Below are 17,752 nucleotides of genomic sequence, written 5' to 3'. Positions count from 1 at the left end.
TGTTTGGAAACAGAAACATCTGTGATGCTGCTGCTTTTCTTTTCTGCCATATCTCCGAAGTTATTACCCAATGTGCAGGTTTATTATAGAGAGGAAGAAGAATTTGAAGACAATTTCCTTTAGAGAAACTGGTCCGCATTCCAGCAGTCCTCAAACTAACCACAATGAAACGCACTGTTGAAATACCATTATATGTTTGTTGTGTCCTCGAAGACAGGCTTTGGTTATAACTGTGCATATCTTTACCTTATATGTATGTAGCGGCTGGACGAGTTTTATATTAGGGGGTTTGTTTTCTATTAAACTGCTAGTGTTTGGATCTTCGTTTGGACTGCTGGTTGAAGTTTCTTGCAGGCAGTCATCAGTGTGACAAAGACAAATTTAAGCTCAAATAAGGCTGCAAATGGTTTCCATCTTCATCAGTAATAGAGACCAGAACAATGAGCCCTCTAAAGGATTAGTTCACTTCAAAATAAAAATTCTGTTATCATTTACTCACCCTCAAATTTCAACCATATCGGTAACCAAGCAGTGATGAACCTCATTGACTTCCAGAGTATTTTTTTTCCTAGCCTACTATGAATGTCAATGAGGTCCATCAACTGTGGTTATGACATTCTTCAAAGATCTTCTTTTTGTGTTCAGCAGAAGAAAAAATAAATCATACAGGTTTGAAATTTGAGGGGGAGTAAATGATGACAGAATTTTCATTTTGAAGTAAACTATTCCTTTAACTCCTGAAAAAATCAATCAGTTAGCATTCCCATTCATTTTGATGCAGATGGTGTAGACACAGAATCTACTAGCAAGAGCTAACAGGGCCATCTAGACCAGATAACTCAAAAACGTCAGAGTAATACCTTTCAATTATCTTGTGAAGAAGATTTAATTTTCTTCCATGACTTATACAATCAAATGAAGTTATATTAGGTAGAATACTGGACAGGTCATCTGGAATGTCTGGCCTGGAGAGTGATGAATTTTCTTAATCTTTTTTTAAAACTTAATCATTGTCTTCTTTTAAAATACATATTTTTTTAACATTCTTTAAAACCAGATAAATGTACTGAAGAATTGAAATTGAACAATAGTTTTTTAAGCATGAAGTGTTTGCTAGTGTGGGGATAGACAGGACGGAAGCAATTGCAAGTGCAAAGTGAAGTTTATTCACAATATAAACTCTCAGAACAATAGTCAGAAAGACTGAAAACAACACTCTCAGAAACCAGATGAGGTCCAGTTAAGAAAACACAGCCAGCAGGAGAGCATGACGCAGGGACTGAGACGGGCAATCCAGGTGCAGGTGGTGAGAGTGTTGGTGGTGAGAGTCCAGTGGTGTGAGGCAATGATGTAATTCAAACGTCAGTGAACAGGAAACACGAGGAGAAATGAGAACACAGGAACTTGAGGAGGGAAGCTTCAACAACGATCTGACAAACACAAGACGAAAGACAGAGCATTAAATCGGTGACTGAATAGTCTACAGCTGTCGCTGATGATGCCAATCAGCGGTAACGCCCACATGAAACAATCAGTGCACATGAGATACACAAACACACACAAGACCAGAATGAGGCAGCGGATCTACCAACCGTGACAGTACCCTCCATCCTAGAACTCCTCCTGGCGTTCCCAGACGAACCCACCTGTGGATTGTAATCATCGATAAGTGAGTGATCCAAGATGTCTCTAGCAGGTACCCAACTCCTCTCCTCTGGACCGTAACCTTCTCAGTCCATCAAGTACTGGAATCCGCGTCCCCGCCGTCTCAAGTCCAGAACGCGGTTTACTGAATATGTAGGCTCCCCATCTACAAGTCGCGGCGGGGGGGACGATACGAGCTTGATCTTTGACACAAAAGATTTTCTTCTGTACGCCGGAGGAAGCTAGAGGCGGACTGTCACTGTCAATTTTCGGAAAAATTGGTGGCTGGCACCCTAAACTACTCTCAAATGGAGAGAGGCCCGTAGATGACACTGGTAACGAGTTATGTGCGTACTCAACCATAGACATTAGTTGGCTCCACGATGAAGGTTTCTTGGATACCAAACATCGCAACATTCTCTCCAAATCCTGGTTGGCTCGCTCGGTCTGCCCATTATTCTGGGGTTGATAACCCTTAGACAAGCTTTGGGCAAGGGAATGAAATGTGCCGCCTTCGAAAACCATGGTTAAAACAACTGTCATGCCAGTAAAAGGCGGAAGGGCAGTGACAAAATCTAGTGCAAAATCTAGCACTTACTAAACCAGGATCTCGAAGGGACAGAAAGTGGATGGAGTGACCCATCAGGAGGTCGGTTAGATGTTTTACCTATGGCACAAACCGAGAAAGTCAAGACAAAATCATGAATATCTCGAGCCATTAAAGGATTCGACCTCCCATGTGAGTGTGGAGATAACTATTTTCTCAGACAAAATGCACTCGGGAGTAAGCAGGGCGTTCGGATGGATCAAAAATACGAGATAAAGAGTCGGGCTTGATGTTCTTGGAACCCCGGCGGTACGAGAGCGGAAAAATCAAAACGTTCGAAAAAAAGTGCCCACCGAGCCTGCCTGGAGTTTTGTCTTTTAGCAGACCTAATATACTCAAGGTTCTTATGATCAGTCTAGACGATAAATGGTACCTCTGACCCTTCTAGCCAATGACGTCACTCTTCCAATGCTAACTTGACTGCCAACAACTCTCTATTACCAATGTCATAGTTACATTTGGCAGGTGATAAACGGTGGGAAAAAACGTGCAAGGATGCATCTTGTCGTCTGAGGAAGCGCGTTGGGAAAGAGCTGCTACCTACCCCCACCACTGATGCGTCGACCTCCACCACGAACTGACATGTAGAATCAGGGGCGACAAGGATGGAAGCCGAAACGAAGGGACTCTTTAGCTGTAAATACAGCCTCGGCTGTATCGGACCACCTGAACATCGTTCTGGTGGAGGGCAAGGTGGTCAAAGGTGCGGTTAGTTGGCTGAAATTGTGAATGAAGCGCCGATAGAAATTGACCACTGCAGGGCCTTACAGAAATCTGGACTTTGCCAATCTACCATGGCCTTAACCTTGTCAGGATACATACGTACTCTCTCAGTAGAAACGATGCAGCCTAGGAAAGGAACAGACTGTGCATGAAAAGCGCATTCTCCACCTTGACAAAAAGCCCATTCTCTAGCAACCTCTGAAGCACTCGTCGAACGTGCTGAACATGATCATGGAGAGACGAAGAAAAAATCAATATGTCATCCAGGTAAACATATATGAACTGATCAACCATGTCTCTCAACTAGTCATTGACAAGTGCCTGGAAAACTGCTAGGGAGTTGGACAGGAATAGCGGCATAACCAAATATTCAAAATGCCCCCTAGGGGTGTTAAATGCGGTTTTTCATTCATGCCCCCTCTGGATGTGAACCAAATGATAGGCATTACGTAAATCCAATTTTGTGAAAATGGATGCTCATTCCTAACTCTCAAAACCTGAAGACATCAACGGCAAAGGATAAGTATTCTTTACCGTGATGTTGTTCAGCTCTCTGTAATCATTGCAAGGTCGCAGAGATCCATCCTTCTTTCCAACAAAAAAGAACCCCGTCCCCGCAGGAGAAGATTCGATGAACCCAGCCGCTAGAGAGCCAGAGGATTATGCTCCACCAGCCAGGGTTGGCCCAAAACAATAGGTGCCACAGGGGAGTCCATAAGGAGGAAGGAGGTGGTGAGGTGGTTTCGGAGTGATTGCCAGAGGTGAGAAGTGTGATGGGACCCGTCGTGAGTGAAATGTCAGGAAGTGTTTGCCCATTCAAAGCACTGTCGGAGATCTGGTGGGAGAGGGGTGTAATGGGAAGGTGTAACTTGTATGTCAGATGTGAATCAATAAAATTACCCTCCGCTCCAGAGTCGAGAAGTGCCTGACATGTGTAATCGTTGTTGGCCCATCTCAGTCTTACCGGAAGGAGGGTGGATGGTGAGGACTTCCCGGTGGAAATCCAGCCCAATAGTAGCCTCAATTTTACTACCGGCCTTGCTCTTTTACGTTTGTAGAAAATACCCAGAACCCCCACAGTAAAGACCAAGGGGGTAATCCATCGACCGGAAGTTGAAGCCTCGCGGGAGCTGCCATCTTGTAGCAGAACTTCACTTGCGTTAGCATTCCCATTGACTCCCATTCATTTTGGCGTCACTTTGACAGCGAATAACTTAACATCTGAGGCGTTTGAAGACCCCATTTGTCCTTTATTTATTTCTAAAGAAACACGGGATCTCCGCCTTTGTCTCTCCTCCCGGGAAAGCTGAGCTCTACCCACATGCATGGGCTCCTGGTCGACTGCGGGTCCAACCGTGTTCTCTTCACTGCTGCCTCGAGCCCAGAAGCCTCCGTGATGACGAGAGGAGCGAGCGTGTTGCTCCAACCGACTGATGCGGGCAACCTTTAAATTATTTAACCTTTTATGGTTGCAAATTTACTATTTAAAATCATAAAATGTATTTTGTACTAGTATTTTTTGACAAGTATGGATCCATAGCTCATTTAAAAGGAGATGATAGTGATCATTTAGGTCGACTCCTGGCATATCCTCTCAGCATTGTTAGGTACTTTAAGGGATATATAAAGACCTTTTGTTAATGATAAAAAACGTGTTGTTGTTACCTACTGTTTTGTACCAGCACGTCCAGCTATAATAGGCTCTAACGAGGGGCATAGTACAGAGTCATTAGAGAGCTGCTTTGCCAGGGGCCCTATAAACCAGCCTCACTGCAACCGACATGTGCGTTCAGGAATAAGCTTTCCAGCAGGTGTGAAGTATGAAGTGTTTGACCTGTTTAGAGCTCTTTAGAGTGTTTTTTGATAACTATTATTACAGCACTATTATTTTTTTACTTATCCTATTCCTGATTCTTTTTGTTTAAAATGAATTATTCCTCCCTATAGTTATCTTTATTTATTTATTTATTTATTAAGTTTTTTTTTTATTAAAATGCATTCGAATGTTATATTTTATTAAATACATTTGAGAAATATAATTTTTATTTTTTTTATTTTTTACATTTATTTTTTACAATTACATTTCATTATTTATTTGTCTTATCACTTTTCTTTTCACTTTCATTTGTTTATTTTTTGCTACCACAGGTGAGAATGTGATGTCCACCTTTCCAACCGAATCATCCATCAATCTCAGTGCTACGACAGATAATCAATTACAGGTAAATTCTTCTGATCTGAGGTCAGCCATTGCACTGTCTGAATCAGTTTCTATGTGTTTTGACTGGAGTCTCCCAAACCAGAGGAGAGTAGAAAGATAACAGCTGAAATACAACTTCATCACACATTACTCTAAATTCCAGGGTTATCTTAGCGATTTCACTGGGCAGAGGACTAATGTACATAAATATAAAAACACATCTCCAATGAGGTTAGGCACTAAACTGTCTTGCTTCTCTCTCAGCGAAAGTAAAAATATAAGTGCTTGTGGTGATTTCGCCAGTATCTCATTACGAAACATGTTTGTCTTTGGTAGTCTGATTAATAGAGTTCACTAAAAAGACCACAAATACATAATGGGATTTCTCACTCATCATTCTTAATCAAAACCACCCCAGCCTGGCTAGATAAACTGAAGTTTGAGGTTTTTTTTTGGAGTTTTAAGATTCAGATTATATAAAAATGTTTTTAAAAAATCATGACAAGTAAAGGTTAAGTATATTATACTTCGGTCCACTAATTCCAATAAAAATCATTGGTCTCCCGAACCAGTGTTATTTTAGCATCATTGACATACTGTTGATTTTACTAATATTTTGATTTTATTTTATATTTTATGTTTTCATTTAATGGGTTAGTACGGAAGCCCTGAACCGCAACCCCCCCCCCCCCCCCCCCCAAAAAAAAAAAGTCAGTAAAAAAAAATAAATAAATAAAAAATCTGTAAAAAAAAAAAAATGTAAAAAAAAAAAAAATCTAGCATTTCGAGATTAAAGTCGAAATGTTTCGAGATTAAAGTCGAAATGTTTCAAGATTAAAGTCGGAATGTTTCGAGATTAAAGTCGATATGTTTCGAGATTAAAGTCGAAATGTTTCGAGATTAAAGTCGAAACATTGTGCATTCATAACAGTGCGCGTCCACTGGCTCAGAGCGCGCGCGCGTGTGTGTGTGAAGTCGAACTGCCATGGATAAACCCAAAATAGTAGCTTTTTACTTTTATCTGGGCTTTCAACAAAATTCTACACACGTCACACGTGCTAGTGGCAGTGTTTCTGAGGTGTTTTCGTGCTCGTCTAGTCAACACTATCTGGGTCGAGAACACAACAGTAACTGTTCGGTCTCCCTCTTCACCGTAAATGCGCTCTGGATACATTTTAAGTGCATCATTCTGTATCCAATCATTTGGCCGGATCCTGTGATTTCCTAAGATTTAATAACCACTTATGGTTGAGGAGAGATTCTCTGATATGATTGTAAAGCACTTTGAGTGTAGGCATATATGAAAGCGCTATATAAATGCCCTATTTATTCATTCATTCATTCATTCATTCATAAAGCTGGATTTCTCCATCCAGACTGAAAAGTGTTTTCCGTGTTGGTTTTCCTATAGGCTAAAGTCTATTCCGGCGCATTATATTTTATAACGATAAAGTAAGATAAGTAATTCATTATTCAGATAAAAGTAAAAAGCTACTATTTTGTGTTTATCCATGGCAGTTCGACTTCACACACGCGCGCGCGCTCTGAGCCAGTGGACGCGCACTGTTATGAATGCACAATGTTTCGACTTTAATCTCGAAACATTTCGACTTTAATCTCGAAACATTTCGACTTTAATCTCGAAACATTCCGACTTTAATCTCGAAACATTTCGACTTTTAATCTCGAAACATTTCGACTTTAATCTCGAAATGCTAGATTTTTTTTTTACTGACTTTTTTTTTTTTAGGTTGCGGTTCAGGGCTTCCGTAGGTTAGTTCACCCAAAAAAAAAAAAAAATCTGTGATCGATTACTCTCCCTCATGTCGTTCCAAACCTGTAAGACTTTCGTTCATCTTTTTGATAAAATCTGAGAGATTTCTGCCCCTCCATTGACAGCTACGCAACTACACTTTGACTCTTCAAAAAGTTTGTAAAGAGATTGTAAAACTAATCCATATGAATTGAGTGGTTTAGTCCAAATTTTCTGGAGACTTGATTGCTTTATATGATGGCTTTTATTCAAATATAAACATTGATCAGTGAAAGTAAACTAGCTCAACTGAACCTGTTTGATGCACAAGAACAAACCTTATTGGTTCTTGTGGAAGCTATGGGAAAGTATTTAATTTATTGATTTTTTTTTTAAAATAATTACACACCTTAAAGGTCTGTGGAGTAAATGTGAACACACGGAGAACAGCAGTCACTGATTACAGTACACTTAGACTGTTGACCTAATTTGGAAGATAGTAAATTAAGTTGGTTCATTCAAGACACTGACATATCTTCTAAAGGCTCTCAGCGGTGTTTGACACCTCCTTTTACATGCCCTCAATCTGTCTACTCGGACCTCTTCCCCACGCAGTAATTAAAAGAAGGAGTGAACGTACACAGAAAATCACACGCACACAACACGGCCTCCCAGACAACACCTCACACACCCTTGGATGATTAGGTGTTACGAAGCCGACACAGACGTCGCTCTGGGATTGGCCATGTGCACACAGATGCACACACCCTTGGCAGACGTAGAAGAGCCCAGCATGAAATGAGGTGGTGGCTGAAGCTGTAAACACAAACAAATCCAGCACTTTTGGAACTATTGTTTCCCCCCAGACTCTGAGGAAATGGAAAGAAATCAGAGATTGAACAGTAACGCAAATGACAACACTGGCTCCTACTGAGTAAGGAGATCAAGTAGAAGAAAAGTAGAAAAACGGGGCAGAAAGGAGACCCAAGATTTTCTGTAATGGCCGCATGTAGGGTAAAAGTTCCAGTAAAAGTGGCATTTAATTTTGCTCTTAGCGTTGACATTCACAAATCCCATTAGAAAAAAGATTTAATATTCCGGTAGCTATTCTGGTGCTTGTTGTTGAATTTATTATATTAAATTATGGGAAACCAAACCACAAGAACACCGTTATATTCTGCCAATCTCAAGTCCAAGCCACGCAGAGCCGTTACATGTGATTGTGGGTGATTTTATGGAGTTCTTTTGACACATCCACCTTGTATTTGTGTGTGTTATAGATAATCACAGAGATGCCCCAACCAGCCTCCACAAAGCTGACAAAGGAAGTTCAGAGACTTCAGGAACCCATGCAGTTACAAGCGCTGGACCTTCTTCAGTCTCTATCGTTTAACCTTCCAAACAAGACTATACCTCAAGAAACAGCCAACAACCTTACACAGGTAAAGACAGGAATACAGAGAACGTTTTAGGATTCATAAAAACATCGAGAAAAGTTGAGGTAAAACAAATAAGAAATGTTTCAGTTTCTGGACTATTTTAGGACACTAATCAAATTAATAGATTGTGTGATTATTTGTACAGAAGGTCAGATGTTCTTGTTCTATGAGGAACAATATGCTCTTTGGACCTTCTTCAAATCCAATTTACTCAAATCTAGTTACATTTGCGATTCACATTTCACTCAAATTATCATGCTGTTACTATAATTCGTCATGCATTTATTGTATTAACTTTTTTTATAAATACATTACATTTCAGAAGTTCCAGGGGGGTCAGCAAGATTTTTTTAAAGAAATTAATACTTTTGTTCAGCAAAGACAAATTATATTGATCAAAACTGACAGTTAAGGCATTTAAAATGTTCAAATAAATCCTTTTCTTTTAAAATTTCTATCCATCAATGAATCCTGAACAAAAACATTAAAAGGTTTTCAACATTAATAAAAATGAGAAATGTTTCTTGAGCAGCATGGAGTCATGATGGCGAAAATTAGCTTTGTCATCACAGGAATAAATTACATTTAAAATGTACTGTATTATATTAAATGGATTTTTTAAAAAATATATTAAAATAGAAACAGATATTTTAAATTGTAATAATATTTCACAATATTACTTTATTTTACTGTATGTTGGTGAGTATAAGAGACCTCTTTCAAAAGCTTTTAAAAATCCTACCGACCCCAAACTTTTAAACGGCTGTGTACAGAAGGATAATTTGCAGGTGGGATGGGTCCTCAACGCCTTTTGTCTGGGCCAATATTGATCCCACCAATTTTTAAAACATCTCACGGCGCTAATACACAGAAAGCAGTTGACTAGCAGATAATTAATTTCTTATGTGTTCTTGTCTTATTCATTTCTCTGTGTTCTCTGCAGACTCTTATTTTTTCCGGTGAAAACACAAAACAAAAATCAAAACAATTTGAGAAATATATAGACCATTTCACAAAATGTAAACAACACTGGTCCAGAAACACTTCCTGTTTCAGTTTGTAACTGTTTTCTTTATTTCACATGTAAAGAAAACATCTTAAAGATGTTTGTTTAACTTTTTGATTCAGTTTTAAATGTTTTGTTGGTTGTATTTTATCCCAGCTTTTATGTAGTGTTAAAAAACTGAAACAGGAAGTGCTTCTGGACCAGTGTTGTTTACATCTTGTGAAATGGTCTATATCATCTTCAGTATTGCTTTCACGCACACATTTGAAACTCCTTTATTCTGCTCTGTGTTGTAGACTCTACTGAACAGTGTGGATGAGGTCATAACCGCCAGCGACTGGAGAGAAAACAATGAGGTACGTTTATTGGATGTATTAATGATTGATAGATAGAGAGATTCGATCAGTCCAATCATGAGTTGATCCAAACGAATCGGCACACTTTTTCCACATTTCAGTCCATCTTTTGTGATGTGAAATTAATAAATTCTAACTTGGTGGGTCAAATGTGTTAAATGAAGCTGAAGGTACTATACACTTGATATCTGAAAGGGTCATCAAATTTTATAATTTCAGTTCGTAGAGTTCTGCAGGTTCTTACTCGTTAACCTCAGTGAGCTCTGATCTACTTTGCACTTGTCTTTTATCGTGGTTAGCAGTGGATTCCAGTGGTCAATGGTCTGGTGGAGACTGTGGATAAGGTGATGGTGCAGATGGCCTCCAAGCTTCGGTCCAGCCCACACTCAGAGGCTCCTCTGGCCATAGGGGGCAAGAGTTCTGTGGCAGGTCAGTTCACGCTCCAAAACATTTCTAAAAACTCCCGTTTCCAGAATAACTATTCTTAGAAATTCACTCTCCCTCCCTTATCCCTCTACATACCGGTACATGGCTGGCTTGAAGTATGTGGAGTATGTCCAAGTATGCTCATAGGGGGGATGTCTACCTAATACACATGCATGATTGCTTTTTTCAATTATATCGGGCAGTAACATCTCTATATCTGCTTTGTGCAGATTCAAAATAATTCAAGTCTCATTGAAGTCTGATTTCTGAATCATTCCCTTTGAGACTGAGGCATCCCAGTCAACTGTCTCTGATCCTCCCTTTTCTCTGATAAGACTGTGTGTGAGGACCAGAGGTCACATGAGAAAACCTTTCCTGTTGTCTGAGCTATTATTGAACTGCACTGTTTCATTCAGCGAATAAACCATAAAAAACACAGATGAAATCACAGATGAAACAGAATCCCCCAAGAACAAGAGATGATGTTGAGAAAAGACCTCCCATAACTTCATTCGGGCAGCGCCCTGCAGTATTCTCGATTCAACAAAAATACTCTATACTTTACCAACACTAGTGAAATATAACAATTATCTGCCAATTTCTACATCACCACAAACATTTATGTGCTATTCAACCTTTATTTTAAATTACACTATGGTTCAGAATTTTGGAGACGACAGTAAGTCTCTTATACGGTTAATTTATTTGATAAAAAACAGTAAAATAACAGTAAATACAATTAAACATAATGTGAGGGATTATTATACAATTTAAAATAAGTGTTTTAATTTGGTCAAATATTTTTTTTGTATACATCTATTTACTCTCACTTTTTATCAATTTAACCATTGCTGATTGGTTGTTTTTTTTTTTTTTTTTTTTAAATAGTAACAAATTAAATTAAAACAATGCCATATAGCTTTTCAGTTCTGTAGCTTAGCAATTTAGTATTTTCTTCAATTACGTAAAAATTTCTTCAGTTTAGTCAGATAATTATTCAAGACATGAACAGTCTGTAATAAAAATAAGTTACCAAATGCAAACAGAACTAATATACAATTGAACTGAACAGTGTTGAACATTCATTTACATTAATACCTCACAAAAAAAATTGCACCAAAAAGTGCAGCCGCTTGTTACAGAGCATGCTCACAAAATGCATGTTAAACCAGCTGCCTTTCAGAATACAGTCAGTACTCAGCTTCACCGACTACCAAATTGTGCTTCTTTTTTACTTCCTAATGTAGTAACAAAGCAACAATATACTCACTATGAACAGTCAGTGACCCAACCCTTTTTTTTTTTTTCAAATGTATCTAGATTACTCTCTGATGAAGATCCCTCAGAACTACAATCTGCCCAGCTACCGGTTCCCCACCCAAGGGAAGAATTACATCTCAGTACCAGGAGAGGCCCTTACAATGCAGTGTGAGTATGCACATCTCACAAACACACACACAAACCCTAAGATCTGCTGGTGATCCTTGTCCTGATTATCCAGTGCCGGTCCAGAGAACAGTGCTCGTCTATGTCGCCCTTGCCACTGACTAATGGGATGAATCGTTTCTTAAAGAAACACACTTTAATGCTTTTCCACTTACTAAACCAGTTTAACCAAAATGTGCATAATGGAACAAACAAAACCTGGATTGGAGCATAGACATATATGAAATGGAATGGATTGCTAAACAAACTGCCAATCATTTTATTCTTTTAAATAGAAAGTTGTTCTGATTCATTCCTACCCAATTTAGCCCCTGATTATAAGTAAATGTGCGCATACATTTCTCATTGCTTTTATACTCCTCTGGCGGCAGTGAAAGAACACACTGTTATTTCATACAAGGAAGATGAAGGACATTTATTTGTTGTCTGTCCGCTTCAACCATAAACAACGCAATCAACTCTGATGACTTCCTGCTGCTCTCTAATGAAACCTGCCAATCTCACAAGCCCCTCCAGGAGAAAGCGTTCTATAATTTGGAGTGGTTTAGAGCAGAATTGCATGAAAAACAGAGAAAGCGTAATGTATAAATGCGAGCAATAGTTGAAGAACGAGTGTTGCAATGTTTCCCATGTGGCGGCAGTAATTGTGAGGGCATTAAACGTTTTGTTTGTTTGACACTGTTTTGGGGTCAGCTCTCCTCAGCTCCTCTGGCACAGTGCTGAACCTGAGCCCCACTCTGTTCATTATAAACGGTTTTAATAAACTATTAAAGCTCTATTATCAGAAATGGCACATAAACACTAGCACTGGCATTAGCGTGCCATTGAACTGCTTCTCCGGTGAAGCCGGACATATGGTACACTTCATTAACAGAACCAAGCAGAGCTTTTATACGCCAATTAAAGACAGCAAGAGAAGGAGCGCATTGAATCGCCGTGTATTCCCGCTGGGCCAAGTTTCTTTTAGTCTTAATAAAAACATTTGTAGAGAGATTTTGCTCCTTGGTTTGTGAGGTTATTGGCCCAAAGCTCTTCTGAAGCCCAACTCAGAGGAGTTAGTTGGGACACAGTGATATCGCTTGTTTGGTCCATTAACACCTGCAGTAGCACTAATAAGTTGTAAAAGCATGTTTCACAGTTAATATCAACTGCAAAACATTAGTAATTAACATTAATGTCATATTTGAATATTAAAAAAATATTAAATATTTATGTTGTGCAGAGTAGCTTCTTGGCCATTTTTTTGTAGGCCTTCCAGTATAAGCTGAGAACTAAGTTGCTGAATCATGTTATTGCTTTTTTAGACATCAGTTAATCAAGACATTTACAAAAACTTCTCAGCACTCATTTTCGTGTGCCACCGTGAACAAAAATAAAACATGGATCTGTGGGTTTAGTTTGCTTCAAACTGGTTGTTGTTGATTGGCCTAGACTCATTTAAATGCGTCTGATTGGTTGCTGTGCTCAAACCCTGCAGAAAATCATGTATGTGAGAATGTGGAGAATACTTTAATGTAATACTGTAAATGATACTTTCCATTATTAATCACAGCAAGACTAATATTAGTGTAAATTATTTATTTAGTTAATTGTGCAGCCATAATTCAGACCCTGGTGAAATGATACTGCCACATCCAATGGTCTACAACAGTTATCAACATTATTTTACAAGGTTATTTACACAAATTCTGCTTATAGTAATTCTGGAGTTGGTTTTAAACTCAAAGGGAACTGGCCCTGTGTATTTATTTTTTAACGGCTGAAAGATTTTTTGAAGTATAGTGTAACATATTTCCCCCTCACACATGTGGTGGACCCTCAGTCACACTCTTCCCGTGTGTGTGTGAACACACATCTTTCCTATTAGAGCTGCACCGAGAGGAGCCCATGCAGTGTCTGTGATAATGAGTCTATGCATTTCAACGGCAGCCCAACACATTCTTCAAAACACGCATACATAATGTGGGATCGAATGGTAATAGTTGTGTATGTTTCCCTCTACAGCTCAGACCACGATCGTAGGACTTTTCTACCACAAAATGCACAACTACTACAAAAAAATCAGCCCTCTACAAACAAGGTGAACTGTGTATGTGTGTGTGTGTGTGTGTGTGTTTCCTGTTGTACATTGCGTTCTTGTGAGCATGGCTTTATCACTGTGGTTCTCTCTCATCTGGGCCTCTGTGTCTGATACTCCCAGTCATTAAGTCAACTGATAACACTCTCTTCTAATCTTAACACAGCCGTGATCAGTACTTAACTTTATTTATTTATTTTAGTAAATCTTTTTATGAAACTCCACTGGGCAAAAGAGAGATTCTCCCATTCTCATTACCATTTTAATATATACGAGAATATACAGTATTTGCTATGGATTATACAACATTCCAGACAGACTTTCAGTCTGTGCATTAGTGGCAGTGGTGGAATGTAACGAAGTACAAATACTTCGTTACTTTACTTAAGTACATTTTTCACGTATCTTTACTTTACTTAAGTACAATAAATAGTGCATACTTTTTACTTTTACTTCGTTACATTTTGCAGCAATTATTATACTTTCTACTCCACTACATTTCTACAACTTCTGTTACATTTTCGTTACATTTTCCCCTGCCAAAACGTCATCTGACCGTCCGTTCGTTGCATGTTTGTCTCACCAGTGACGTTTGGTTGCCATAGATACAGTATATCAACCCGGTCACACTAAATGCGTCTCGCACGCAGTGTGTTTATCATGCAACTCATACGCGAAAATTTGTTTTTACGTGCATAGGAAACGCACCGTGTGTAATATATGTTTGGTTTGGTTAGGATTATGGCAAGCCAAGAGGTTCAGAATTACACCATAAATGAATCGCGTTTACTGCCAAACATAGTTATTAACATATAGTAAGGATAAGCATGATATTGCCTAATTGCAAGCTTGTTTCAGTAATGGTGACATTTTTTTCCATCATTATTGAACATCATTATAGGAGTAGGCTATTAGGTTGAATGAGTTAGAATTAAATGTTTTATTAATCATTAGAAAATAGACATTAAGATAATAAATTGTTATGCAAGTACTTTTACTTTTAATACTTAAAGTACATTTAAAATAAAGTACTTTGTACTTTTTACTTAAGTATGGTTGTCATTGTGTTACTTCTACTTTTACTAAAGTAAATATTTATCTGGGTATTTGTACTTTTACTTAAGTACTGAGATTCAGTACTTCCTCCACCACTGATTAGTGGTGGGTTACATTGTTAAAGGGTTACTTCATTAAGTCATTAATTAATCACCCCCATGCTGTATCAACCCCGTAAGACCTTCGTTCATCTTCGGAACACAAATGAAGATATTTTGATTAAATTTGAGAGGTGGACTATAGGCTCCTAAGGTGACTCTGGTGGCTCAACTATAAGTTTATCAAGCAACGAGAACACTTTTTGTGCGAAAATAAAACAAAAATAATAACTTTCTTCCTTCTGGGCCTGAGACGAGAGTTTAAGAGATTTCCACAAACTCTTATATGTACTTTCATAGGTACTTCTTTTGGATAAGTTCATTGTCAACCGTTAAAAAAGTAAATTCTATATATGAAGAGCTCTTTTCCAAAACGCTATAAATCCATTTCAATAGTTTTCAGGAAAACTACATTTTTTACCTAGACCCACACATTTTGTGAATATTCAAATTATCCTGTTTAAATGTTTTATTGGTTCAGTCTGAACATTTTGAACAATAATTATTAAATCAAACAACAGTATTGTTAATGATAATTTAAAAGTTAATTTTATTTTTTTCCAAAACGCTATAAATCCATCCATTTTTTTGTATCATTTTTAGTAAAGTCATTTTTAGTAAAGAGTCAAACCTCAAACAAATAGTACCAATTTCAACATATGCATGAAAAAAAAACAAATTATTAAAAATGATCAATATATGATAGCGATATTCAAAAAAGGGACGGGCACCCCTCCAGCACATGCACACACACACACACACAGGCTACATATGTGAGCAAAGCGGAGCAGCATGACGCTTAAATATAAGTTAAAAAAAAAAAAAAAAATAAACATAAAATATACGTTTCACATTTGTTTTTAATAATATTACATTACTTATTTTTATTATTTCATCTATGTTGAGTAGGCTATGAAAAGGGAACCGCATGAGATGAGTAAGATAGGATTAAAATTCAAAAGCTGCCCAATATCGGAAAATATTTGGAGTGCGTCAGACATGATTTTGACCACTTATTAAGTTTTGTTTTGTAGAAAGCTTGTAAATTTAGTTTCATATAAATTGTATCTTCATTTTAATAAATGTTTCATCGACAAATTGACTGGATTAATACATTAGAAGTAAATATCAGACAATATAATCAGGACACAGAGGCGCGCAGGTGAACCGGAGCGCGTCTCATAATATGAACCGAAACACCGCGACGCTTGCCTCACACAGGCCTGAGAACTAGGCTACAGAAAGCTTTAAATGTCTACTTTTAAACAAAACAATTAAAAACTAAAATAAATTGGCAACTCTCTGCGTATGTAGGCTAATCCGAAGTATGCGTTTCTAGGCCTATGCGCGTTCACTGCGAAGATGGCGAGTAAGCATCATCAACTTTATCTTTGTTGCTGACACTGACAGAAAACACTAGTTTATTAATAAACAATTCAAATGTTTCATGCATAATCATTACTTTTTGCCGGTTCTTTGTGGCAAGCTTTATGCATACGTTGAAATGCGGAATAGGCAATTAAAAACGCTCATATGGTTTCTCTCCCATTTAATTAAATCAATATATGTGATTACTGATAATACAAATGGCTTAAATGATCTACTACTAGTCGACTAGAAAACTAGGACTCATTTTGAGGAATAAATGAACATAATAAACCTCTGTTCAGAGTGCCGCCGTGCTGGATTGTGTAGAGCGCTCATTGAATTTGAGGATTTATCGTGTTTAGGCTAAAAACAGGGCTGGCGCTTATCGCGGCTTGGAAAGAAACTGTATCTTGCAGTACATTTTAAACAAGGAAATATAGCGATTTGGCATGAAACGTTGATGGAGCAGTGAAAGGGTTCTGTCCACAGCAGAATGACACGACAAACTCATTTTTTTTTTAAAATGGCGTTTATCGCGTTATGGAAAAGAGCTCTTCATATGTAATCCAGACGTACCACATTTGCATGCGCATTTTCGTTAATTATGAAGCTAAACAAATGGCAATACTGTTGCTGGAGACACATAATGATTGTTTCTTCTGTGGCTTTGTTTGGAACAATTTTTATTGCCAGAGCAAAAACAGATAATGTAACTGACAATATTGTGTATAAAATGTCCCAAAAGCATCGTGAGCTAAGTTGATCATAGACCATTGTGGCAATGACTCTACAATCTACTTATTCTTACGATGCTTTTGGGAAACGCAGCCTGGGTGGTGGATCTGTAGTTCCCAGCATGTTTTGCAAGGGACTGCATTAAAAGAGTAAATTTAGGGATTAAGTGTTATTTTATGTGTTTTTCTGTAAAGGGTGTTGGTAGTTTATGTTAATGTTTAATGTTCATTTATGTTGGACATTTATAGGAGTTTCTGTTATTGAATATTGTGGTTACCATTGTGCTGAAGAGTAGCGCTGTCAATTGTGATTTTCACTTTGATGCTACATAATGTATACAATAACTCCAAATCACAATTTTCACAAAATTCTGAGATGCAGGTGCGAATGTGTAGAATGTGTCCGTCCTGAGTTTTATTGGAAATTAATGTTTGGTCAATGAAACTCAATCAAGTTACAGTTTTTTTCGATTGCTAAACGACAATGAGCACAACTGGAGCTAAATGTGCAAAACTCTAACCACAGTCTGCATTACCAACAGTCACCTGAGCACAACTCTTAACACACGGCTCAAAACAGGCTCAGTGTGCACAACACTATGCACAACCCTCACTGAGATAGCACACACTGTCACTCAGAACACACTGAGAGGAAAAACAGTAGCATCAAACACCAATGCAGAAAATCCGAACTTTTCATCTTTACAGTTTCAAAAATTTCACACTTAATACAAAGTAATATTTTCTTCAAAGAAAACAGTGACATTCTTTCATTTGATATATTTACATTTTTAGAACATAACAATTGAAAATTAGCAG

General features: G+C 38.0%; 1 protein-coding gene across 2 annotated transcripts in view; it reads left to right on the top strand.

Moving 5' to 3' along the window:
• adgrd1 (adhesion G protein-coupled receptor D1) overlaps nt 1–17,752 on the top strand; it is a 62,301-nt gene that overhangs the window by 8,799 nt on the left and 35,750 nt on the right. For both annotated transcript variants that reach the window (XM_039681583.2, XM_089119503.1), the window contains 6 exons: nt 5,123–5,196; nt 8,208–8,369; nt 9,669–9,728; nt 10,028–10,157; nt 11,475–11,582; nt 13,605–13,680. In XM_039681583.2, coding sequence (XP_039537517.2) covers nt 5,123–5,196; nt 8,208–8,369; nt 9,669–9,728; nt 10,028–10,157; nt 11,475–11,582; nt 13,605–13,680 — 610 coding nt within the window. The remainder of the gene's footprint in view (nt 1–5,122; nt 5,197–8,207; nt 8,370–9,668; nt 9,729–10,027; nt 10,158–11,474; nt 11,583–13,604; nt 13,681–17,752) is intronic.

The sequence above is a fragment of the Pimephales promelas genome, chromosome 14 (genome assembly GCF_988280905.1).
Source record: "Pimephales promelas chromosome 14, fPimPro1.hap1.1, whole genome shotgun sequence".
NCBI classification, from domain to species: Eukaryota; Metazoa; Chordata; class Actinopteri; order Cypriniformes; family Leuciscidae; genus Pimephales; species Pimephales promelas.
The sequence above is the reverse complement of the archived record's forward strand: the minus strand, read 5'-3'. Positions and strand labels throughout refer to the sequence as shown.